A 26,094-nucleotide genomic window follows, 5' to 3' on the forward strand; every position below is an offset into this window, starting at 1 on the left:
AGAAGAAGAAGAAGAAAGAAAGAAATACTCGGCCAGGTGCAGTGGCTCACACCTGTAATCCCAGCACTTTGGAGGCCATGCTGGGCAGATCATGAGGTCAGGTGTTTGAGACCAGCTTGGCCAACATGGTGAAACCCCATCTCTACAAAAAATACAAAAATTAGCTGGGCGTGGTGGTGCACACCTGTAATCCCAGCATTTAGGAGGCTGAGGCAGGAGAATCACTTGAACCCGAGAGGCAGAGATTGTGGTGAGCCGAGATTGTGCCATTGCACTCCAGCCTGGGCGACAGAACTAGACCCTGTCTCAAACAAACAAAACAAAACAAAAAACACTTGTCAAATTTTGATCTGAATAGGCTTTTGAGTTAGTCCACCTCTTCAACTACATATCTATGAGGCCAGATTTTCCTTAACCAAAACAGTGTTTTACAACAGATTGAATGTAAAAAATATATGAGAATCCAGTTTTCTTCTGTTAAGCCAGACACTAAAAAAATTTGTTAAAACATAAAACAATGCCACTTTTATCACTACATGTGTTTTGGAAAACATAGATTTTTAATGATACATTTTTGTGTTAATTTATAATGAGCCTATTATTTTTAAGTGAAATATATCCTAAGTTTCTTAGTTTTAATTTTCAATACAGTAAATATGTCAGGAATCTTGAAAGTAAAAAGCTTAAGAAGGCCAGGCGTGGTGGCTCACACCTGTAATCCCAGCACTTTGGGAGGCCGAGGTGGGCGGAGCTCTTGAAGCCAGGAGTTCAAGACCAGCCTGGCCAACATGGCAAAACCCTGTCTCTACTAAAAATACAAAAGCCAGCCAGGCATGGTGGCACATACCTGTAATCCTAGCTATTTGGGAGGCTCAGACACAAGAATCGCTTGAACCTGGGAGGCAGAGGTTACAGTGAGCTGAGATTGTGCAACTGCACTCCAACCTGGGTGACAGAGCGAGACTCGGTCTAAAAAAAGAAAAATGCTTAAGAACTGCTGGATTAACTAGGCAAATGACAAACGTGATTGAACACATAAAACTAGGGGAAACTATGAAAAGGTAGTTGAAGGAAGAGAATTGAACAGAGATGCTATTCAAAATAAAGCCAGGCAGCTGGGCACGATGGCCCACGCCTGTAATCCCAGCACTTTGAGAGGCCAAGGCGGGCGGATCATGAGGTCAGGAGTTCAAGACCAGCCTGGCCAACATGGTGAAACCCCGTCTCTACTAAAAATACAAAAAAAAAAAAAAAACTAGCTAGATGTGGTGGCAGGCGCCTGTAATCCCAGCTACTGAGGAGGCTGAGGAAGGAGAATGGCTTGAACCTGAGAGGTGGAGGTTGCAGTGAGCCGAGATAGCGCCATCGCACTCCAGTCTGGGCAACAAGAGCAAAACTCCGTCTCAAAAAAAAAAAAAAGAAGAAGAAGAAGAAGAAATAAAGCCAGGCCAGGCCTGGTGCCTCATGCCTGTAACCCCAGTACTTTTGGAGGCTGAAGCAGGCAGATCTCTTGGAGCCCAGGAGTTTGAGACCACCCTGGGCAATATAGGGAAACCCTGACCTGTCTCTACAAAAAATACAAAAAAATTAGCTGGGCATGGTGGCACATGCTTGTAGTCCCAGCTACTCCAGAGGCTGAGGTAGGAGGATCAGCTGAGGCCAGGAGGTCAAGGCTGCAGTGCAGTGAGCTGTGATTGTGCCAGTGCACTCCAGCCTGGGTCACAGAGTAAGATGAAAGAAAGAAAGAAAAGAAAAGAAAAAGAAAGAAAGAAAGAAAGAAAGAAAGAAAGAAAGAAAGAAAGAAAGAAGGAAGGAAGGAAGGAAAGAAAGAAAAAGAAGGGAAGAAAGGAGGAAAGAAAGAAGGAAGGAAAGAAGGAAGGAGAAGGGAAGGGAAGGGAAGAAGAAAAGGAAGGGAAAGAAAGAAGAGAAAGAGAGAGAAGAAAGAAAGAAAAGAAAGAAAGAAAAAGAGAAAAGAAAAAGAAGGAAAGGAAAGGAAGAAAGGAAGGAAAGGGAAGGAAGAAAGGAAGGAAGGAAGGAAGGAAGGAAGGAAGGAAGGAAGGAAGAAAAAAATAAGTATCCAGCCTGACCAGCATGATGAGACCCTATTGCTACCAAACAACAAAAAAGTTACCAGGACACTGTGGTGTGCGCCTCTGGTCCCAGCTACTCAGGAGGCTGAGGCAAGAAGACATCCTTGAGCTTAGGAAGTCAAGTTTGGGTGAGCCGTGTTCATGCCCCTGCGCTCCAACCTGGATGACAGAGCAAGACACTGTCTTAAAAAATAAAATGAAAAGGAAAAAGAAAAACAAGTATCAATTTCAACAGAAAATTTTAGGTTGTCTAATGATACGAAAATTAATTTGTGGTCCAGGTGCGGTGGCTCATGCCTGGAATCCCACCATTTTGGGAGGCCAGGGCGGGAGGATCACTTGAGCCCAGGAGTTCAAGACCATCCTGGGCAACATAGTGAGACCTCATCTCTACTAAAAATTTAAAAAGTTACCGAGGTATGGCAGCATGTGCCCATAGTCCCAGCTACTCAGGAGGCTGAGGTAGGAGGATCGCTGGAATCCAGGAGTTCAAGGCTGTAGTATGCTGCACTTGAGGCTGGGTGACAGTGAGACTCTGTCTCTTAAAAAAATAAAAAAATAGGCCAGGCGCAGTGGCTCACACCTGTAATCCCAGCACTTTGGGAGGCTGAAGCGGGTGGATCACCTGAGGTTGGGAGTTTGAGACCAGCCTGACCAACATGGAGAAATCCTGTCTCTACTAAAAATACAAAATTAGCCAGGCGTGGTGGCACAGCTACTCAAGAGGCTGAGGCAGGAGAATCGTTTGAACCCGGGAGGCAGAGGTTGCGATGAGCCGAGATTGTGCCATTGCACTCTAGCCTGGGCAATAAGAGCAAAACTCTGTCTCAAAAAAAATTAAAAATTAAATAAAAATTAAACATAAATAAGATATTCATTCTAATAAATTATTTTATATATATTTCATAATAAAGCTGTTGGATATATTTTTTAAATCTCTGACATTATTACAAGGATTAAGAAGATTCCAAGACATGAACAATATTGTTAACATTGAAACATTCTCTAGGTATTAAGAATACAGGCCAGGCCAGGCACGGTGGCTCACACCTGTAATCCCAGCACTTTGGGAGGCCAAGGCAGGCGGATCATGAGGTCAGGAGATCGAGACCGTCCTGGCTAACATGGTGAAACCCCATCTCTACTAAAAATACAAAAAATTAGCCGGGTGAGGTGGCAGGTGCCTGTAGTCCCAGCTACTCGGGAGGCTGAGGCAGGAGAATGGCGTGAACCTGGGAGACAGAGCTTGCAGCGAGCAGAGATTGTGCCACTGCACTCCAGCCTGGGCGACAGAGCAAGACTCTGTCTCAAAAAAAAAAAAAAGAAATCCTCAAAGTAATTTAATTAATAATGTGTGCTACATCTTCAATGAGTTGATAGGAAACTTTATGTCATGTGTTATTTGGTTTATTCAAAAAATAAAATGTTAAATTTTATATGTTAGTATATAATATTGTTAAAAGTTGCCTATACTGTTTATATTAAATATTGTTAAATATGTTTAACACCCCAAATACAAGAAAGATTTGGTTCCTGTCCTCAGTAGCCCCTCAAGGATGAATACTGTTTCAGTAATCTACTGCTGTTTTGCAAAACTTAGTCACTTAAACCAAAAAACTTCTTTTTTTTTTTTGAGATGGCATCTTGCTCTGTCACCCAGGCTGGAGTGCAATGGTGTGATATCGGCCCACTGCAACCTCCGCCTCCTGGGTTCAAGCAATTCTCCTGCCTCAGCCTCCCAAGTAGCTGGGATTACAGACACCCACCATCATGCCCAGCTAATTTTTGTATTTTTGTAGAGACAAGGTTTCACCATGTTGGCCAGGATGGTCTTGAACTCCTGACCTCAGGTGATCCTCTGCCTCAGCCTCCCAAAGTGCTGGGATTACAGGTGTGAGCCGCCGTGCCTGGCCAACATTTTTAAAAAACTGTTCATAGGCTAGGCATGATGGCTCACGCCTGTAATCCCAGCACTTTCAGAGGCCAAGGTGGGAGGATTATTTGATCCCAGGAGTTTGAGACCAGCCTGGGCAATCAAACAAGACCCTATCTCTTAAGAAGTAATTAATTAATTAATTAAGGGTTCACAATTGAGTAGGTCAGGAATTCTGGTAGGGCCATCAGGGATGGTTCATCTCTGCCCCACATGGTTTTGCCTGTGGTGACTCAACTGGGGCTGTAGGATCTGGGTCACTGGAGCTGGCCAAGAGTGCTAGGTCTCTTTGTATAGGATGAGCTGGATTCACTCATTTTTCTGGAAACCCAGTTCCCCTGTCACAGACCCTCTCCTCCTCCCATCCGCCACTGTACTCCAAAAGGTAACACTATCGCAACCTCTAGATTTAGTTTTGTCTGGTTTGTATCTGGTTTCTTTCACTCCGCGTCATGCATGTGAGAGTCATCCGTAGACGGCTTGTGGTCCTTCACTCATTCTCATTGCTATTCAGTATCACATGGTACGCATAAACCACGACTGCCAAGTTTATGTCTCCTGCAAATAGTGCTGTTACAAACACTCTAGGTTGTGAATTTGGGTGAACATTTGTCGACATTTCTGTTTGTATACCTAGCTATGGAACTGCTGGATCATAGGCAATGCATGTACTCAACATTGACAGATACTAATGAAGTGTTTTCCAAAGAGTTTGTACTGTTAACTTTTTTTTTTTTTTTTGAGACGGAGTCTCGCTCTTTCTCCCAGGTCGGACTGCAGTGGCGCTATCTGGGCTCACTGCAAGCTCCGCCTCGTGGTTTCACGCAATTCTCCTGCCTCAGCCTCCGAGTACCTGGGACTACAGGCGCCCGCCACCGCGCCCGGCTTTTTTTTTTTTTTTTTTTTTTTTGAGACGGAGTCTCACTCTGTCGCCCAGGCTGGAGTGCAGTGGCGCGGTCTCGGCTCACTGCCAGCTCCGCCTCCTGGGTTCACGCCATTCTCCTGCCTCAGCCTCCCGAGTGGCTGGGACTACAGGCGCCCGCCACCACGCCCAGCTAATTTTTTGTATTTTTAGTAGAGACGAGGATTCACCGTGTTAGCCAGGATGGTCTCGATCTCTTGACCTCGTGATCCGCCCGCCTCGGCCTCCCACAGTGCTGGGATTACAGGCGTGAGCCATCACGCCCGGCCTTGTGCTATTAACTGTTTAAAAACTGCAATGTATAAACTTAGAAAAAGGGAAGAGACTTGATTTTTTTTTTTTCTTTTTTTTTTTTTTGAGTCGGAGTCTCGCTCTGTTGCCCAGGCTGGAGTGCAGTGGCGCGATCTCGGCTCACTGCAAGCTCCGCCTCCCGGGTTCATGCCATTCTCCTGCCTCAGCCTCCCGAGTAGCTGGGACTACAGGCGCCCGCCACTACGCCTGGCTACTTTTTTTGTATTTTTTTAGTAGAGACAGGGTTAGCCAGTATGGACTCGATCTCCTGACCTCGTGATCCGCCTGCCTGGGCCTCCCAAAGTGCTGGGATTACAGGCGTGAGCCACCGCGCCTGGCCGAGACTTGATTCTTTATAAAAGGGTTACAGCCCCCAAGGTGACCATCCCACAGGCTGGAAAGCGTGCCTCTGACCAAGACTAGAGATAGTCACTTCAGAGGAGGAGGGGTTAGGGTAGGAAGTTATGCTGGACATGTTGGCTAAGCATACATATTCAACATGTTACAGGAGGAGCTATGCGATGAATATTCATGAAGGCAGTCCTGATGTGTATTGAGCAAACATACATGTAACATATAACCCATGTTCACTTTTGGGTAGAGATTTAACATTTAAATGTATTACGGTTAGGCCCTATATGTCAAAAGATCTTTTCAGGACCCAAAGTCATGAAAATACGGAACCTCTGTAAACCCACAAGAGCCAGTCCATAATCAGTGGTCTTTTTTTTTTTTTTTTTTTTTTTTTTTGAGATGGAGTCTCACTCTGCCGCCTAGGGTGGAATGCAGTGGCGCTATCCCTGCTCACTGCAATCTCCACCTCCCGGGTTCAAGCGATACTGCTGCCTCAGCCTCCTGAGTAGCTGGGATTACAGGCGCTCGCCACCACACCCAGCTAATTTTTGTATTTTTTAATTTTATTTTTTGTTTTTTTGTATTTTTTGTTTTTAGACGGAGTCTTGCTCTGTCACCCAGGCTAGAGTGCAGTGGTGCGATCTTGGCTCACTGCAAGCTCTGCCTCCGGGGTTCACGCCATTCTCCTGCCTCAGCCTCCTGAGTAGTGGGGACTACAGGCACCTGCCACCACGCCTGGCTAATTTTTTTTTTTTTTTTTTTTGTATTTTTAGTAGAGACGGGGTTTCACTGTGTTAGCCAGGATGGTCTCGATCTCCTGACCTCATGATCCGCCAATTTTTGTATTTTTTTAGTAGAGACAGGGTTTTACCATATTGATCAGGCTGGTCTCGAACTCCTGACCTCAAGTGATCCGCCCACCTTGGCCTCCCAAATGTGGTCTTCTTATCAGGAGAAAGTAACTTAAATCAGTCTCTTGACCAATCAAAGCTGTAGCTATGGCTAGTGGAGCAAGGGTTCAGTTAGTCAGCATCTGTGAGCTGGATGAGTTGTCACTGTTTTAATATTGCTTCTTTGAGGCCACAGCTTGTTTAGTTGCCAGAGTTGCTCTCAGCATTTTGGGAAGCTGAGATGGCAGGATCACTTGAGCCCAGTAGCTCAAGGATGCAATAAGCTATGATTGCGTCAGTGTACTTCAGCCTGGGTGACAGAGCAAGACCCTGTCTCTAAAAAAAATTTTTTTTTTAGTTGGAGTTTTGCTCTTGTTGCCCAGGCTGGAGTGCAATGGCATGATCTCGGCTCACTACAACCTCCGCCTCCTAGGTTCAAGCAGTTCTCCTGCCTCAGCCTCCCAAGTAGCTGGGATTTCAGGCACCTGCCACCACACCTAGCTAATTTTTTTTTTTTTTTTTTTTTTGAGAAAGAGTCTTATACTGTTGCCCAAGCTGGAGTGCAGTGGCACGATCTCAGCTCACTGCAAGCTCCGCCTCCCGGGTTCCAATGATTCTCCTGCCTCAGCTTCCCGAGTATCTGGGATTACAGGCACCCGCCACCATGGCCAGCCAATTTTTGTATTTTTAGTAGAGACAGGGTTTCACCATGTTGGTCAGGCTGGTCTGGAACTCCTGACCTTATGTGATCCAACTGCCTCGCTCTCCCAAAGTGCTGGGATTACAGGCGTGAGCCACCGCGCCTGGCCAAAATTTTTTTTTTTTTTTTCCGAGATGGAGTTTTGCTCTTATTGTCCAGGCTGGACAATCTTGGCTCACTGCAACCTCCACCTCCCGGGTTCAAGAGATTCTTCTGCCTCAGCCTCCCAAGTAGCTGGTATTACAGGCATGCATCACCACTCCCAGCTAATTTTTTTGTATTTAGTAGAGACAGGGTTTCACCATGTTGGTCAGGCTGGTCTCGAACTCCTGACCTCACCGGTGATCCACCCACTTCAGCCTCCCAAAGTGCTGGGATTACAGCTGTGAGCTATTAAATTTTTTTAATGGTGCTAGGTCAGACACTAAGATTATCATGATGGAGGCATGGATAATAGATGTTTCCCAGGAGAGCTACGTGGAGAGGAGGTTGGCTCTGACAGTCAGAGTTCAAGATCAGCAAAAAATAACTCACAGCAGAGGTTATGTGAGATGTCTTAGAGAAATAATATTAATGCCAAGTCAGCAAGAGCTTTTTTTTTTTCTTTTTTGTTGAGGCAGAGTCTTGCTCTGTCACTCAGGCTGGAGTGCAGTGGTGTGATCACAGCTCACTGCAATCTCTGCCTCCCAGATTCAAGCTATTCTCATGCCTCAGCCTCCCGAGTAGCTGAGATTACAGATGTGCACCACCATGCTCAGCTAATTTTTTGTATTTTTAGTAGAGATGGGGTTTCACCATGTTGGCCAGGCTGGTTTTGAACTCCTGGCCTCAAGCAATCCACCCACCTCAGCCTCCCAAAGTGCTGGGATTACAGGCGTGAGCCACTGCGCCTAGCAGCAAGATTTTTAAATTGAGCATATCTTAAGAAAGAGTGTGGCCCAGGCACGGTGGTTCACGCCTATAATCTTAGCACCTTGGGAGCCCGAGGCAGGCGGTCGGGGGTTCAAGACCAGCCTGGCCAACATGGCAAAACCCCGTCTCTGCTAAAAATACAAAAATTAGCTGGGTGTGGTGGCACATGCCTGTAATCCTAGTTACTCGGGAGGCTGAAGCGGGAGAATCGCTTGAACCCAGGAGGCAGAGGTTGCAGTGAGCCAATATCACGCCAGTGCACTCCAGCCTGGGCAAGCCAGTGAGACTCTGTCTCAAAAAAAAAAAAGAAAGAAAGAGTGTGCTGGCCAGATGCGGTGTCGCACACCTGTCATTCCAGTATTTTGGGAGGCTGAGGTGGGAGGATTGCTTGAGCCTAGCAGTTGGAGGCTGCAGTGAGCTATGATCACACCACTGTACTCTAGCCTGGGCAACAGAGTGAGACCCTTTCGAAAGAAAGGAAGAAAAAAATGAAAGGAAGCAAGGGGGAAGAGAGGGAGGTGGGGGAGTAAAGAGTGTACTAATCAGAAAGGGGCTGAGAGCCCCGGAAGAATGAAAAGGCAGAGTCAAGGAGACAATATGGGGAGAGAGAGTATTGCCTTGCCAAGGGTGATGCCTTCAACGGCATTGCCCGAGGTCAGCAGACACCCTGGGCTCAGATTCCAGCTTACTCAGTATCCCTGAATCTATGGCTTCCCAGGTGGCTTTGCAGAGCTGAGAGTATGTGAGGAGCTACTTACTGTTACCAGCATTTTAGCCCACCAGACAGTTCATCTATTCATTCATTCAACAAGTATTTAGGAGTGAACAAAATTGACAAAGTAGCCAGGTGCAGTGGCTTGAGCCTGTAATCCTGGCACCCTTTGGGAGGAGAAGGCAGTAGGATCACTTGAGTTCAGAGCCTGGGCAACAGAGTGAGACCCTCTCTCTGAAATACATATACATATATATAATATATGTATTTTATATTCATATTTACAATTTTAATATATATATTAAAATAATAATAGAAATAACTGACAAAACCCCTGTTCTCAAGAAATGTATTCTCTAGTGGAGGAAGCTGACCATCAAACAAACAAACTAGGTAGGATGTTAGCTGGTGATGGGTACGAAGGAGAAAATGAAACCTGGAAAGGGAGATACGAATTGTAGAGGGAGGAATACAACTTGACAAAAGGAGGCCAGGGATAGCCTCACTGAGCAGGTGACATCTCAGTAAAGACCTGAAGGAAGTGAGGGCGTGATCCTTGCAGATAGAGTGAGAGCATTCCCAGAGGAAGAAACAGCATGTTTAGGAGCCCTGAAGCAGGAGGCCAGGCAAACTGGGGGAAGGTGACATGAGATGTGGACACATGGGAAACAGGCCAGATAGTGAAGGGTCTTGCAGGTTATTGTTAAGGACTTTCCCTTGATTGGATGAGGGACTTTGTAGGGTTTTTAACAAAGAACAACATGATCTGGGTTACTCTTTTCCTTTTAAAGACTTTATTTTTATCTTTTTAGTTACTTTTATTTCGATTTGTACAAATGTATTGGGTACACGTGCAATTTTGTTGCATGCGTAGATTCCCCAGTGGTCAAGTCAGAGCTTTTAGTGCACCCATCAGGTACATTGCACCCTTTAACTAATTTCTCATCATCCACCCCTCCCCCTCGCAGCTCCTCACCCTTCTGAGTCTCCATTGTCTAGCATTCTACTCTACGTCCATGTGCACACATTTCTTAGTACCCACTTATGAGTGAGAACATGCAGTATTTTATTTTCTGTACCTGGCTTGTTTCACTTAAGATAATGACTGACCTCCATTTCTATCCATGATGCTGCCAAAAACATAATTTCATTTTTTTTTTTTTTTTGAGACGGAGTCTCCCTCTGTCACCCAAGCTGGAGTGCAGTGGCTCGATCTTTGCTCACGGCAACCTCTGCCTCCTGGGTTCAAGTGATTCTCCTACCTCAGTCTCCTGAGTAGCTGGGATTACAGGCACGCACCACCATGCCTGGTGAATTGTTCTTGTATTTTTAGTAAAGATGAGGTTTCACCATGTTGGTCAGGCTGGTCTCGAACTCCTGACCTCATGATCCGCCCTCCTCAGCCTCCCAAAATGTTGGGATTACAGGCGTGAGCCACTGCACCTGGCCAATAATTTCATTCTTCTAATGGCTGAATGATATTCCATTGTGTATATGCACCACACTTTCTTTATTCATTCACCTGTTGATGGACACTTAGGTTGATTTTGTATCTTTGCTATTGTGAATAATGCTGCGATAAACATACAAGTGCAAGTATCCCTTTGATACACTAATTTCTTTTCGTTTGGGTAGATACCCATAGAGGGATTGCTGGATTGAATGACATTATGGTTCTATTTTCAGTTTGTGAGAGATCTTCACATTGTTTTCCACAGAGGCTGTACTAATTTACATTCCTACCAACAGCATATAAGAGTTCCCTTCTCTCTGCAGCCTCACCAACATCTGTTATTTTTTGTCCGTTTAATAATAGCCATTCTGACTGGTGTGAGATGATATCTCATTGTGGTTTTAATGTGCATTTTGCTGATAATTAGTGGTGCTGAGCATTCTTTAGGACTTTACTTTTTAAAGCAGTTTTAGGTTCACAGCAAAATTGAGCAGAAAGTACAGCAAGTTCCCACACACTCCCTGCCCCCACTGCATGCACAGTCTTCCCCACTGTCAACATCCCCCATCAGAGTGCTGCATTGGTCACAATCCATCAGGCTACACTAGCACACTCTAATCACCTGAAGTCCACCGTTTACAGGAGGGTTTTTACATTAGTGTTTACTCTTGGTGATAGACGTACTATGGGTTTGGACAGATGTCAAAGTTGGGAGAAGTTCACCTTTAATCAGAAATGAATGTTGGATTTTGTCAAATGCTTTTTCTGGTTTAGTTTTTAACAGCTGAAACTTTCCCTCACAAATCAATACATTCGGCTTCTGGGATATATGTCACAGCCTCTAGGATTGTGATTCATGTGAACTCCTCTTGAGAGAGACTCTCACCCTGATCTCTGGGTGCCCATGAAATCAGGTTCATGGAGCTGCCAGGCCAAGTTCTGCATCCCAACTGAGGTGGTTTCTCTAGAGCAGGCAACCCGTTGTGAAGCCTTAGGGAGGACATGGGCTGCAGCTTCTCAGGATGACCCCCTCGCTATCAAGGCACAGCGCTGTGGGCTGTGGGTTCTGCTGGTCTCAGGGTTCTGCTGATGTCTCTGCTATGTCTGCACTGAGATCACACACACAGTTTTAGTTCTTGTTGCTGGTGGGTTTTGCTCCTTCCTTCCTTTGAAGAAGGCTGGCAGCCTCCAAGAGCTTCGTCCCCGAGAGGCGTGGCATGTGGGCATGTGTGTGCCGTGTGGTTGACCTCGGGCAAGATCCCTACCACAACCCTGAGAGGCAGAGGAGGTGGCTTCGGGCCCCCTGCGCAGGGCAGGGCGTTCACTTCCTCTTGAGTTGGGGGAAGATATCAGCTCAGCAATTCTCACCACAGTGGGGAGAAAAAGGGAAATATTAGTTTCCCAGTGTTAGCAATTACACAACAGCCAGAAATCAGTCCTCCTGATTACAGACTCCTCTAAGGAGGAACTGAGGGCTGCAGGGGCTGCACAGAAAGAATAGCCTTGGGAGTCATATCAAGAGATAGGGCTGTCTTTGTAATAAATCAGAACAATCAATGCTTTATTTTTATCTATTTATTTATTTTTGAGACAGAGTTTCCCTTTTGTTGCCCAGACTGGAGTGCAATGGCACGGTCTCGGCTCCTGCAACCTCTCCTCCCGGGTTCAACCGATTCTCCTGCCTCAGTCTCCTAAGTAGCTGGGATTACAGGCGCGTGCCACCACGCCCAAGTAATTTTTGTATTTTTAGTAGAGATGGGGTTTCACCATGTTGGCCAGGCTGATCTTGAACTCCTGACCTCAGGTGATGCATCCGCCTTGGCCTCCCAAAGTGCTGGGATTACAGGTGTGAGCCACTGCCGCCGGCCACCAACTCTTTACTCTCATCTTCATAATACATCATCAGGACCTCCTGACTGTCCCACCAATGTTTCACAAGTCAGTGAACTTGTCTCTATCTCTGTCTGCCACCAGCAGTCACTAAACATCATCATCTCCATTTCTACAGAGGCCCAGAGAGGTGAAGGAAAGCCTAAGGTCCTACAGCCAGGATGTGGCACAATTTGGAACTGAACCTACTTTACTGCAAACAGCACAGTGTAGATGAAGCCTGGCCTCTTACGGCACTAGGTTGAGCTTGGACTAGTGGAGCAGTTCTCAAACCTTTCATCTCAGAAATGCTTCACACCCTGAAAATGTTTTGAGAATCCCAAAGAGCTTTGGTTTATGTAGGCTAGACCTATTGACATATGCATAATGTATCAGAAATTAAAAACAGAAATTGGCCAGGTGTGGTGGCTCACACCTGTAAGCTCAGCAATTTGGGAGGCTGAGACAGGAGTATCCCTTGAGCCCAGAAGTTTGAGACCAGCCTGGGCAACAAGTGAGACCCCATCTCTAAAAAAATTTTTTAAAGTAGCCCAGCACAGTGGCTCACGTCTGTGCTTCCAGCTACCCAAGGTGGGAGGATTGCTTGAGCTCAGGAGGTCAAGACTGCAGTGAGCTGTGATTGTACCACTCACTGCCCTCCAGCCTGGGTAACAGAGTGAGAACCTGATTTAAAAAAAAGAGAGAGAAATTTTTGGCCGGGCACAGTGCCTCATGCCTGTAATCCCAGTACTGTGGGAGGCCAAGGTGGGTGGATCACCTGAGGTCAGAAGTTTGAGACCAGCCTGGCCAACATGGCGAAACTCCCGTCTCTACTAGAAAGACAAAAAAGAAAAAAAATTAGCTGGGCCTGGTGGCCCTCTGTCTCCTGGGTTCAAACGATTCTCATGCCTCAGCCTCCTGGAAAAAGAAAAGAGAGAAAAGATTGAATTTTCTATTATAAATCATTTATTAAAACCAGACCCTTAAAGAGTTTCATTTATTTATTATTTAGCCACTCCCATGTTACAGTTTTTATGTTTTTATTAAACTTTCTAAATCAGGATGGATTTTTTTTTTTTTTTTTTTTTTTTTTTTGAGACTGAGTCTTGCTCTTTCTCCCAGGCTGAAGTGCAGTGGGGTGATTTCGGCTGACTGTAACCTCCGCCTCCCGGGTTCAAGTGATTCTCCCACCTCAGCCTCCCGAGTAGATGGGATTACAGGCATTCGCTACCACACCCAGCTGATTTTTGTATTTTTAGTAGAGATAGGGCTTCACTATGTTGGTCAGGCCGGTCTTGAACTCCTGGTCTCAGGTGATCCACCCACCTCGGCCTCCCAAGTGCTGTGATTACATGCCGGGCCGAGTCACAGGAAAAAAAAATTTAATAGATGCTTTCAGATATTTTTTCTGCCAGTTCCACATAATTCACAGGACACACTAAATAATCTTTAAAGTCTTAAAATTTGCATTTAAGTACATTATTAAAATATTTTAATATGAAATAATAGATGTGGCATTGATAATGGTAGAAAATTACAGCTTGACTTCCAAGTGTTCCAGAAAGTTGTTGCAGTAGCCTTGGGGACATGCTGCCCAGACCTTCCCTGGAGGACGGACATGCTGCGAGGCTGTGGTAGCACAGTAAACGTCCAGCAGTCAACTCCTCCTGGCCTCAGCAGCAGAGCAGCCTCACCGCCCTGTCAGGGGGCCTGGGTGGCCCCACCAGGTTGCTGAGTGAGGCGTGACATTTTGGCTCAATGCGGGACAACTCTGATGTTCTGCTCCAGAGCTTTCTGCTGAGGAGGTTAGGCATGGTCGAGCCTGCATCACAGTTCTTCCTCTTCTGTCCCGTTCTGCTTCCAGCCCCCATTTTTTTCCCCCTGGTGTTAATCCCCAATAATCATCTGTACCTCAAGTCCAGGTCAGCATCTCTTTGCAGAGAACGCAACCAAGGACAGTTGTTTTGTCATTTCAGTGGGTCTTTGCTTCGTAAGAGGGAGCTCAAATCTAGATTGCAATGGCACATCTACATTGGTCTCATTCCTTTTTTCTTTCTTTTTTTTTTTTTCTGAGACCAAGTCTCGCTGTGTCGCCCAGGCTGGAGCGCAATGGTGCCATCTTGGCTCACTGCAACCTCTGCCTCCTGAGTTCAAGTGATTCTCCCCCCTCAGCCTCCTGAGTAGCTGAGATTACAGGTGTGTGCCACCACACCTGGCTAATTTTTGTATTTTCAGCAGAGACAGGGTTTCATCATGTTGGCCAGGCTGGTCTCAAACTCCCGATCTCAAGTGATCCACCCACCTCGGCCTCCCAAAGTGCTGGGATTATAGGCATGAGCCACTGTGCCTGGCCAGTCTTATTCTTTTTTGAAGTTCTAGTAAATCCATCATGGCTGAAAATGCTCTATTCTTTCTAAACCATACAGTAGATTCTGTTGACATTTTTGAAGTGCTTCCAGGTAGTGGAACAGGGGAGGTTCCTGGAGGGTGCTGCGCCTGGAGAGGACATAGAAGCTCCATGCCCCTTCCCACATGCCTTGACCTGTGCATGTGTTCATCTAAGACACATGCTCACCAGTGCCCAGATGAGGAAGTAAGAGCTATGGACAACAGTGTGCTGAACAGAATTGGGGAACCCAGCTTCTTCTCGATCCCCTTTCATAGTCCTTTTGGACATGACCTTATCAGACAGGCTGGAAGTAGGAGTTGGCGGGGCCTCTAGCACCTTCCTGGATAAGGTCCCAACCTAACTTCCCAGCCCCATCTCCCACTATTCTATCCAACCCATCCAACCATGTACCTTACTTTCTTGCTATGCCAAACAACCCACTGGTTCCCACAATGCCACATTTTGAACACACTCCTTTCACTCACCTTTCCTACGTGGCAGGCTCTGATACATCTTTCAAGACTTTTCTCCAACATGACTTTCTTCCAGAAAACTTTGCAACCCCAAGCAATGTTAGAGTCGTCTTCTTCTGGTTTCACCATGTTGGCAAGGCTGATCTCAAACTCCTGACCTCAAGTGATCATGTGGGAAGGGACATGGAGCCTCTATGTCCTCTCCAGGCGCAGCACCCTCCAGGAACCTCCACCTGTTCAGCTATCTGGAAGCACTTCAAAATGTCAACAGAATCTACTGTATGGTTTAGAAAGAATAGAGCATTTTCAGCCACGATCCCAAAATGCCTGTAATCCCAAAATGCTGGGATTACAGGTGTGAGCCACCGTGCCCGGCCTGGTCAATTGTTTTATTTTTTGTAGAGATGAGGTTTTCCTATGTTGCCCAGACTGGTCTTGAACTCCTGAGCTCAAGCAATCTGCCTGCCTCATTCTCCCAAAGTGCTGGAGTTACAGTCTTGGGCCACTGTGCCTGGCCTGAAATGCAAATTTTTTTTTTTTTTTTTGAGATGGAGTCTCACTCTGTCGCTCAGGCTGGAGTACAGTGGCGCGATCTTGGCTCACTGCAAGCTCTGCCTCCCAGGTTCACGCCATTCTCCTGCCTCAGCCTCCCTAGCAGCTGGGACTGCAGGTGCCCGCCACCACGCCCAGCTAATTTTTTGTATTTTTAGTAGAGACAGGGTTTCACCGTGCTAGCCAGGACGGTCTCGATCTCCTGACCTCGTGATCTGCCTGCCTCAGCCTCTCAAAGTGCTGGGATTACAGGCATGAGCCACTGAGCCCGACCTGAGATGCAAATTTTATACTGATTTTTTTTTTTGAGACAGAGTCTCGCTGTGTTGCCCAGGCTGGAGTGCAGTGGCACAATCTCAGCTCACTGCAAGCTCTGCCTCCTGGGTCCACGCCATTCTCCTACCTCAGCCTCCGGAGTAGCTGAGACTACAGGCGCCGGCCACCATGCCCAGCTAATTTTTTGTATTTTTAGTAGAGATGGGATTTCACCATGTTAGCCAGGATGGTCTTGATCTCCTGACCTTGTGATCTGCCCGCCTCGGCCTCTCAAAGTGCTGGGATTGCAGGCATGAGCCACCGCGCCTGGCCAAATTTTATACTGATTTTTGCACAATATAAAAAGATGCTCCCTGCTGTTTTTGTTTGTTTGTTTGTTTTTTGCATTGCATCAAAATATTCCTAGGCTGAACTTTGTTACTGATATCGTTTCAGAAAACTTACATTTATTATTCAGAAGATTTGTCATTATGGTATTTCTTAAAACTTTAAAAAACATACTCAAAATTTGTTATTGCTTCCTTTTATGTGCTTATTTTTCATATTTTATTGTAAATTCTTGCATTTATAAATATCAAAGCACTGCACCCTAACTATTCACAAGAATTTCAAAGCATCAGCAATGTCATCAAAGTAGAAACAATAGAACCAAAATAGAAGGAATAACGATGATGTAATTTGAAGATAATAATAAACTGGCTATTCTTCTGCATCTTGGAATGCCTCCCTGCCCAGCAGAATATTTCTCACATTTATTTTCACAGGATACCTTTTATCATCAGAACATTTCTATAGCACTGGATGATAAACTAAACAGTTTATATTAGAATTTATATTAGTAATTAATTTTTTTTTAAGACAGTGTCTCATTTGTCACCCAGGCTGGAGTGCAGTGGTGCGATCCCGGTTCACCACAACCTCTGCCTCCCAGGTTCAAGCAACTTTCCTGCCTCAGCCTCCCGAGTAGCTAGGATTACAGGCGAATGTCACCACACCTGGCTAATGTGTGTGTGTGTGTGTGTGTGTGCGCGCGCATGTGTGTGAGATGGATTTTTGCTCCTCTCATCCAAGCTGGAGTGCAATGGTGCAATCTTGGTTCACTGCAACCTCCGCCTCCTAGGTTCAAGTGATTCTCCTGCCCTAGCCTCCCGAGTAGCTGGGATTACAGGCACACATCACCACGCCCGGCTACTTTTTTGTACTTTTAGTAGAGATGGGGTTTCACCATGTTGGCCAGGCTGGTCTGGAACTCCTGACCTCAGGTGATCCACCCACCTCAGTCTCCCAAAGTGCTGGGATTATAGGCGTGAGCCCCTGTGCCTGGCCTATATTAGTAATTAATTTTACCTCTCATTGCAGTTACTGTTATTCTATTTACCAACTGGTATTGAAACATTTCAACAGTTTAGCATGTTTAGACACACATGCATATGCACACACAGGACAAATTAAGAACAATGAACATGAATCAAATTGGCAATTTCCAGTGATTTTAGAGGTAAACTAGAAATCTGCCCTGGCCTCCATTCTCAAAAGAAGCCTAAATTTGACCTAGGGTGAACACTTCCTGGGGTGCCTATGTGGCCCCTGCTTCTGGGGACTCAGAACACCCACAGGCTTGTGTGGGGGGCAGCCATAGTTACATGATCCTGCCTTCCTCAGTCCCACTCCTGGCTTCCGATGATTGTTCAGGGCCCAGCACCCAGCTGAAGTTAGGTTGATCAGAATCCCCTCCTTAAGAATTTGGTGGCTGGGCGCAGTGGCTCACGCCTGTAATCCTAGCACTTTGGGAGGCCGAGGCAGGCGGGTTACCTAAGGTCAGGGGTTCAAGATCAGCCTGGCCAACATGGTGAAACCCCGCCTCTACTAAAAATGCAAAAAAAATTTTAGCCAGGTGCAGTGGCACACAACTGTAATCCCAGCTACTTGGGAGGCTGAGGCAGGAGAATCGCTTGAACCCGGAAGGCGGAGGTTGCGGTGAGCCGAGATAGTACCACTGTACTCCACCCTGGGCGACAGAGCAAGACTTCGTCTCAAAAAAAAAAAAAAAAAAAAAATTTGGTTTGGAGACTGGGGCTGCCATTGCCACCATGTAGGAGATCTCAGGCAAGAGAACAAAGCAGGGGCACAGACGGAAGGCAGTTCTCTCTGAGATCCTGGTTCTGCGGGTAGTTTGCTTTTGAAGCCCAACTTTGAACTCTGAGAAGCACACCTGTATCTTTATCTACATTCTTTATTTTTCACTTTATCACATTTGACGTTTGCTATTTGCTACCAACATAGTCCTAACTAAACATTTTTTAGCAAAGCACCCCCTGCCTCCTGCCCCCACTTCTTTTCTGACCCTTGAGGTCAGAAATCCTGCACATTTTGCTTTTCAAATGGATATGTCCATGGGGCCCATGTTTGGCCTGTGAATACAGAACACGCATGTCCAAATGAAGGGCCTATTGGAGGTTTCTTAAAAATACCTTCATGTGGCCGGGCGCGGTGGCTCACGCCTGTAATCCCAGCACTTTGGGAGGCCGAGGTGGGCGGATCACGAGGTCAGGAGATGGAGACTGTCCTGGCTAACACGGTGAAACCCCGTCTCTACTAAAAATACAAAAAATTAGCCGGGCGTGGTGGCGGGTGCCTGTAGTCCCAGTTACTCCAGAGGCTGAGGCAGGAGAATGGCGTGAACCCCGGAGGCAGAGCTTGCAGTGAGCTGAGATCGCGCCACTGCACTCCAGTCTGGGCGACAGAGCAAGACTCCGTCTCAAAACAAACAAACAAACAAACAAAAAACCTTCATGTGGCTAGGTGAGGTGGCTCACACCTATAATCCCAGCACTTTGGGAGGCCGAAGTGGGCGGATCACTTGAAGTTGGGAGTTTTGAGACCAGCCTATCCAACATGGTGAAACCCCACCTGTACTAAAAATAAAAAAAATTAGCCGGGCATGGTGGTGCAGGTCTGCAATCCCAGATACTTGGGAGGCTGAGGCAGGAGAATCACTTGAACCCAGGAGGCGGAGGCTGCAGTGGGCCGAGATCGTGCCATTGCACTCCAGCCTGGGCAACAGAGCAAGACTCTGTCTCAAAACAAAAAACAGGCCGGGGCGCGGTGGCTCACGCCTGTAATCCCAGCACTTTGAGAGGCTGAGACAGGCTGATCGCTTGAAGTCGGGAGTTTGAGACCAGCCTGGCCAACATGGTGAAACCCCATCTCTACTAAGATACAAAAATTAGCTGGGCGTGGTGGTGCGTGCCTGTAATTCTAGCTGCTTGGGAGGCTCAGGCAGCAGAATCACTTGCACTTGGGAGGCAGAGGTTGCAGTGAGCCAAGATTGTGCTACTGCACTCCAGCCTGGGTGACAGAGTAAGATTCTGTCTCAAAAAAAAAAAAAAAAAAAAAAAGAAAGTAAACAAAAAAATAGACTGTAGAGAATCTTTCAGTGAGGTAAGGAATCATCTCCATCCATTTTTGGGTGTATGTGCAAACTTGCTTAAGTTGCTGTCAACTTTTGAAGGCTCCACATTTTCAGTGTCTAACACAACCACCTGGGCGAGATGTAAGTAAGGACAGGATAACGTAAGCGTGCACAGTAGCAGAAGCAGAAACTCAAGGCCCTACGTTTTGAGCGTGTGAGGAAGGAGTGTTCTGTCAGAATCCTGGAGCTGACTCTGTCATGGTTCAGAGATCAGCTTGCAGGGACATGCAGTGGCAGTCGAGGTGGTGAGAGACCCCAAAAGCACATACCCTATACAATCGAACACACACTCAAGTGTGGAGCCTGCGTTTTCCATGATAGTTTCAAGCATATTGTTTATTAAATGGTTTCATAAGACACTTCTTTGCGGGAAACCTGACAATCTGTTCCTTGTCACTTGGACAGCTTTAACAATCAGGTAGAAAAGAAAGTTCCCTTCGGCCATGTGAAGTAAGCCCGAGGTCAAACTAGCCTGACACTAGGAGCCCCCAGGAGAACCTTGAAAACGTGTGCGATCCTGAGTCGGTGTGCAGAAACGATTCTCTGCGAAGAGGGCCCTGAGCTGTCACCAGCTTCTCGCAGTCAAGGGACCCCCATAAGGTGCAGAATCCCGCCTGTCACCGTCCCTCTAGGGATCCTAAGCGAGTAAACCCCGAGAGGCGTCCGAAGGCTGGCAGTTTGGCAGCGTGAACTCTGATTTTCCAGAGCGCGGGCAAAGCCTGGAGTAGCAGTTGCTCCTTTGCTCTGGCAGGAATCTGGGGGTCTACCCTGCACAGATAATCCCGTCCTGCCTGCAGCTGAGGTTCAAGACCCGCTTCTCTGAAGTCCGCCTCCCAGCGGCCTGGAGCCCGGGGCGTGGTCGGCTCGAATCTGCTCCCCAGGCCCAGAACGGAGCCCGCAACCCGTAACCCGCTGTGGCCGCAGCGGGTCGCGCCCTTCGTCCCCGCCTCAGGAGCAGCCGAGGATCTGCCCAGCTGCGGGCGCCAAGCCCTGGCCGCACTCCTTTCCCCGGCGGAGGGAGCCGGCTGGCGCTGCGGCCTTCAAGGCGCGCGGACGTCGCGGAGGGCAGCCAGTCGCGCGGGAGCGGGTAGCGCGCGTGAGGGTGTTGGGCGCCGCCGCGAGGCGGGGAAGCGCGGGGCCGCGGCGGTGCGGGTTCTGGGGCCGCGGCGGTGCGGGTTCTAGGGCGGCGGCCGTCGCGGTCGCAGCAGCGCCCCGAGCGGGGAGGGCCGAGGAGGCCGGACGAGCTGGGGATGGAGAGTACCGGGCCCCTCACTGCCTCAGAGCGCGTGTGCGGCTCTGGGCGCGCACAGTGACGGTGACGGCACCCCTGGCCCGGCAGCGCCGAGGCCGCTTCGCCAGACAGCCAGCGGCCGGCGGCAGGCCGGGCCATGAGCGGCAGGGGCCGGGCCGGGCCTCGCTGACCCCGGCTCCGCGCGGCAGCTTCCCCAGTTTCCGCTCCGGTCTCTCGGCATGAGAGTCCGCCCGGGCCCGGGGCTGCGGCTGCCCCAGACCCGCCGCACGCTGGCGCTCTCCGGGCCCGCGGAGCCGCGGTGCTGATACCTGCGCCGCACTGCGCCGCCCGCCCGTCCGCTGTGTGCCCCGGGGGCGCGGCCATGGAGGTGGTGGGCGACTTCGAGTACAGCAAGAGGGATCTCGTGGGACACGGGGCCTTCGCCGTGGTCTTCCGGGGGCGGCACCGCCAGGTGAGCGCCGGCCGGGGCGAGGCCGGGCCCCGGGCGGCAGGCACGGGGCTAGGTGGTTCTGAAACTTGGCGCAGCCGCGAGCCGAGACCTCCGACTCGGCTAGCCGCCCGGGTATGCTATTGTGCGCGCAGCCCGTCTCGCCGTTTGTTTTGGTCCTGTGAGGGTTGTTGTGAGGCCCAAGCCTCTGGCAGCGCTCCGCCTACCGACCGGCTGCTGCTGATCCTCCTGTGTGCCCGGGACCCACTCCGCGGTCCGCCCGCAGGAGCCTTTGCACCCAGGTTACCCTGGACCCAAAATAGACGGTACTGCACCGTGCAGACTCGAGGGTTGGGCGTGAATGGACCTTTGGTTTTTTTCCCCGTGCCCAGGGCTGGTCACTTTTGAGGTTGATAATTACAGACCCAGCGGAAAATGGGCGGATGTCCCATTAGCCTCAGGCTTTCGCAGCCTGGGAGGTGTCACCTTTCCCAGCACTGGTCCCCTGCACCCCGAAGAGCCCCCGTACCGTTTTCCCCCCCGGAGTCAGATAGACGAGCTCCGGGTGAGAAAGGTGGTTGGACAATTCATTTTCAATCACCTTGAACATGAAATCATGTTTAAGCCTTAAAAAAATTTTTTTAAGCCTTTGCTGTTTCGCAAGTACAGTTACACGAGGTTTTAGAATCTAAAGAATTTGGAAAGGCATATCGGGAGTGGAAATAATCTTAAAGGGTGTGGCAGTTCTGATTGTTGCCCAAGGGGCGTGTTAAAAGTGGGCTGACTTTGTTGCTTGTCGGATAAAGTAATGCTACTTTTCTTATTTTTTTGTTTATTTATTTTTGAGACAGAGTCTCGCTTTGTCGCCCAGGCTGGAGTGCCGTGGCTAGATCTCCGCTCACTTCAACCGCTGCCTCCCGGGCTCAAGCGATTCTCCTGCCTCAGCCTCCTGAGTAGCTGGGATTACAGGTGCCCGCCACCACACCCGCCTAATTTTTTTTTTTTTTTTTTTGTATTTTTAGTAGAGATGGGGTTTCACCACGTTGGCCAGTGTGGTCTTGAACTCCTGACCTCAGGTGATCCGATCCGCCCGCCTCAGCCTCCCAAAGTGCTGGCATTACAGGTGTGAGCCACGGCTCCTGGCCTACTTTTCATTTATTAGGAAAATAGTTTAGAACTCAAGCACGGTGTAATCCTTCCAAGCTAAAAAATAACTTTTCAATTAACTGTATCACCTTCCAAGTTTATTTCTACATTTGTCCATAACTTTGAAGTGGTTGTGAACTGTTCTTTTTTCATTTAATGTTAGTTACTATGTGGACTTCATATTTGTTATTTTTAGAAGTTGTGTTGTAGGACCTTGGCATATTACACTATAATTTATGAAATCACTTTCCCATTATTGAAAATACAGGTTCTTTTCCATTTTTCCCCAATGCCGTACATTTATTTGCCAAAAACACCTTCGCGCTTGTAAATTTTTTTCTGTTATTTATGTGGAATGGTATCTAGGAGTAACACTGTTTTTCCTTTTCAGAAAACTGATTGGGAGGTAGCTATTAAAAGTATTAATAAAAAGAACTTGTCAAAATCACAAATACTGCTTGGAAAGGAAATTAAAATCTTAAAGGTATGTTACTTTATGTAGTAGTATTCATATAAGGTTAAAACTTAATTTAAATGAATACATGCTGCCATCCTTTTCAGTTTTGGTAGTTGGGTCCAAGTTTGAGAATTTTCAACTGTTGCTCTCCTTTTTGCATGCTCACTTTTTTAAAACATTGAGTACTCGGAAGCTATTTTTAAGAACCAAAGCTCAGAGGGATTCTGTGAAGACTGAGTTTAGCTTCTCATCATTTCTCTTTTTCCTAGTGACTGTGTTGTTGTTTGAGAAGAGGGCCAGGCAGACCCATCTTGTACATTGTTTTTACCTCTCCTGTTGTCCCCTTTCATGTTACTACTAAGTTTTTTGGGGGGAGTAGGGGCGCTTGGGGTCTTTCTTTAAATTGAAGAAAGTTATATTCCTTGGAGGTGGCCTTTTTAGATCACTCACAACCAGTGTTATCTAAGTGGGATGGTTTGAGAAGATGGTTGAGTACGTTTGGAAAACTCCATTTACTAAATACTTCTTGGAGAGTCACAAAGCCTATGGCTCCTTAAAGAAAGTCTGAAAAATTCTACAATGAAGAAACTTGTTTCAAAGTACTTAACCTGGTGTTTTCCAAACTAATACAAGCGTGGAACACTCATTTAACACCCGATTTCCTCAAAACTGCTTCCTGTGGAGAGCTCTTTTTTAAGAATTGTAGCTCTTTGAGCTAAAAATCATATTTTCTTTCAGTGAGATAATGTGCTTTTTGTTTGATCAGGCACATTTCTTATTCTTTAATTGAATTTTTATAGTCTATTAATATAAGTATAATACTAGAAGTGTATGTGTATACTTTAATTTTATTTACATATTAAAATATAGTAAAGTCATTAGAATACTTACATATTTTTCATTCTCAATTTTCTTAATAGGAACTTCAGCATGAAAATATTGTAGCACTCTATGATGTTCAGGTACCTTATTTTGAAAATTTTTAAAAATTAAAATAAATTTTTTTTTATTTCATACAGATTTAAGTGACTCTTAATAGAAATAAAAATGACCTTAATTCTTGTTGAAAAGATGCATAGCTTGAGTTACATGTTTCTGAATTAAGAAATTGTTTAAAACAGAACAGAGTAATAGGCTGAAAGAATTTGCTGCATGAGTAAGTTTATTAACAATTGATAATATACTATAGGTGTAGCATTGTTTTAGGTGAAGTAGAGGACTATTGATACCAGATCTAGCATTCTCTGATGAATGTTGAAAGGACAATTAAAAATAGAGCGTTTTTTTTTTTTTTTTTTTTTTTTTGATGGAGTCTCACTCTGTCTCTTGGGCTGCAGTGCAGTGGCTTGATCTTGGCTCACTGCAACCGCTGCCTCCCGGGTTTAAGCGATTCTCCTGCCTCAGCCTCCCGAGTAGCTAGGACTATAGGTGTGCACCACCATGCCCGGCTAATTTTTTGTGTGTGTGTTTTTCATAGAGATGGAATTTCACCATGTTGGCCAGGCTTGTCTCGAACTCCTGACCTCAAGTCAACCTCCCCCCTTGGCCTCCCAAAGTGCTGGGACTACAGGCGTGAGCCACTGCGCCCTGCCTAAATAGAAGTTCTTTTTTTAAAAAAACATTTTTTTTATTTTGTAGAGATAGGGTCTCTCTATGTTGCTCAGGCTAGTCTTGAACTCCTGGGCTCAAGGGATCCTTCTGCCTCAGCCTCTCAAAGTGTTGGGATTACAGATGTGAGCCACCACACATGGCCTACATAGAGCTTTTTCTTCTTATGAAAGCAATATTTGTAAATTGAAAAAATATTAGAAAATAAATTAAAAACAAGGACACTATGCATGTTCATCACCCAGTTATATCTATGATTATAGGTTATAGATATATTTGTGTATGCTATGGCATGCAGTAGAGTTGCATTTTATTTGGAATGGGAAGTAGGTTCTAAAGTCAATCACTAAGGCAAAATTTCTGTATAGTCAAAATTACTCTTGGAAATCCTTTTCAGATCTCAGCATTGGAGAAAATTGCTGTTTTCTGGGTGTAGCACCAGATGAAGTAGCTGGCTTATATTTAGGGCCATATTATGTTAAAAAATCCTTTAAATGCAAGAATCAGGCTGGGTGTGGTGGCTTGAGCCTGTAATTCTTGCTACTCAGGAGGCTGAGGCAGGAAGATCGCTTGAGCACAGGAGTTCAAGGCTGCAGTGAGCTGTGATCCTGCCACTGAAGTCCTGCCTGGACAACAGAGCAAGATCGTCTCTTAAAAAAAAAAACGAAACAAAAACTAGAATCACATGTAGCTAGTGTGATACCATGTGAGAGCTGTGGGGACCTGAGACTCCCAGAGGCAACAGCAGATTCTGGTTTTTTCTCCACTGTCACTGCAGGGCAGGTCAGCATGATGATTTACATAATTTCTTTCTTTTGCTTAGTCTGGACAGTTGAATTCGGGTAAGGTAAATGTATATGTTATGTGATCCTATTACATATATATTTCTAGCTAAAACCTCTTCTGTATTCACTTGCATTACTCAAATTCATTCATTTGACAACCTTTTTTTTTTTTTTTTGGAGACAGTCTCACTCTTGTCGCCCAGGCTGGAGTGAAGTGGTGTGAGCTTGGCTCACTGCAACCTCTGCCCCCCCGGGTTAAAGCGATTCTTGTGCCTCAGTCTCCCAAGTAGCTGGGATTATAGGCGCCTGCCACCAAGTCCAGCTAATTTTTGTATTTTTAGTAGAGACAGAGTTTCACCATGTTAGCCATGCTAGTCTCGAACTCCTGACCTCAGGTGATCCTCCTGCCTCTGCCTCCCAAAATGCTGGGATTACAGATGTAAGCCACCACTCCCGGCCTGCTTTGCAAGTTTTTGAGTGACTATTATGTGCCAGCCATTGTTCTGAGTGCTGGGAATGAGGCAGTGAATAAAACAAAGTCTTTGCTTTCAATATGTTTAGTTTTAGTGGGATGAGACAAATGGGCTGTTGTATATTTACTTTTTAAAAAATACTGTCATTTTTCAGCTGGGCACGGTGGCTTATACCTGTAATCCCAGGACTTTGGAAGGCTGAGGTAGGCAGGTCACCTGAGGTTGGGAGTTCAAGACCAGCCTAACCAACATGGAGAAACCCCATTTCTACTAAAAATACAAAAATTAGCCAGGCATGGTGGTGGGTGCCTGTAATCCCAGCTACTCAGGAGCCTGAGGCAGGAGAATTGCTTGAGCCCAGGAGGCGGAGGTTACATTGAGCTGAGATTGCGCCATTGCACTCCAGCCTGGGTAACAAGAGCGAAACTCCGTCTCAAAAAAAAAAAAAAAAAAAAATTGTCATTTTTCATGTGGTCATATCATAACACAAAGTAACTAAACTCATGTTAAAAGATGTTTAACTTTTTTTGCCCGGTTGCGATGGCTCACACCTGTAATCCACACTTTGGGAGGCTGAGGCAAGTGGATCACCTGAGGTCAGGAGTTCAAGACCAGCCTGGCCAACATGGCGAAACTCTGTCTCTGCTAAAAATACAAA

General features: G+C 46.7%; 1 protein-coding gene across 3 annotated transcripts in view; it reads left to right on the forward strand.

Annotated features, from left to right (window-relative positions):
• Window positions 1-19,953: 19,953 nt before the first annotated feature.
• Window positions 19,954-26,094, forward strand: part of ULK2 (unc-51 like autophagy activating kinase 2) — a 99,916-nt gene continuing 93,775 nt past the window's right edge. The window contains exons 1-3 of one of the 3 annotated variants that reach the window (XM_019028347.4): window positions 19,954-20,991; window positions 22,505-22,597; window positions 23,491-23,532. In XM_019028347.4, the coding sequence (XP_018883892.4) occupies window positions 20,902-20,991; window positions 22,505-22,597; window positions 23,491-23,532 (225 nt within the window). In that variant the 5' untranslated portion in view covers window positions 19,954-20,901. The remainder of the gene's footprint in view (window positions 20,992-22,504; window positions 22,598-23,490; window positions 23,533-26,094) is intronic. The other 2 variants (XM_019028349.4, XM_019028348.4) reach the window with 2 other exon arrangements.

Source organism: Gorilla gorilla, chromosome 4, assembly GCF_029281585.2.
Source record: "Gorilla gorilla gorilla isolate KB3781 chromosome 4, NHGRI_mGorGor1-v2.1_pri, whole genome shotgun sequence".
NCBI lineage: Eukaryota > Metazoa > Chordata > Mammalia > Primates > Hominidae > Gorilla > Gorilla gorilla.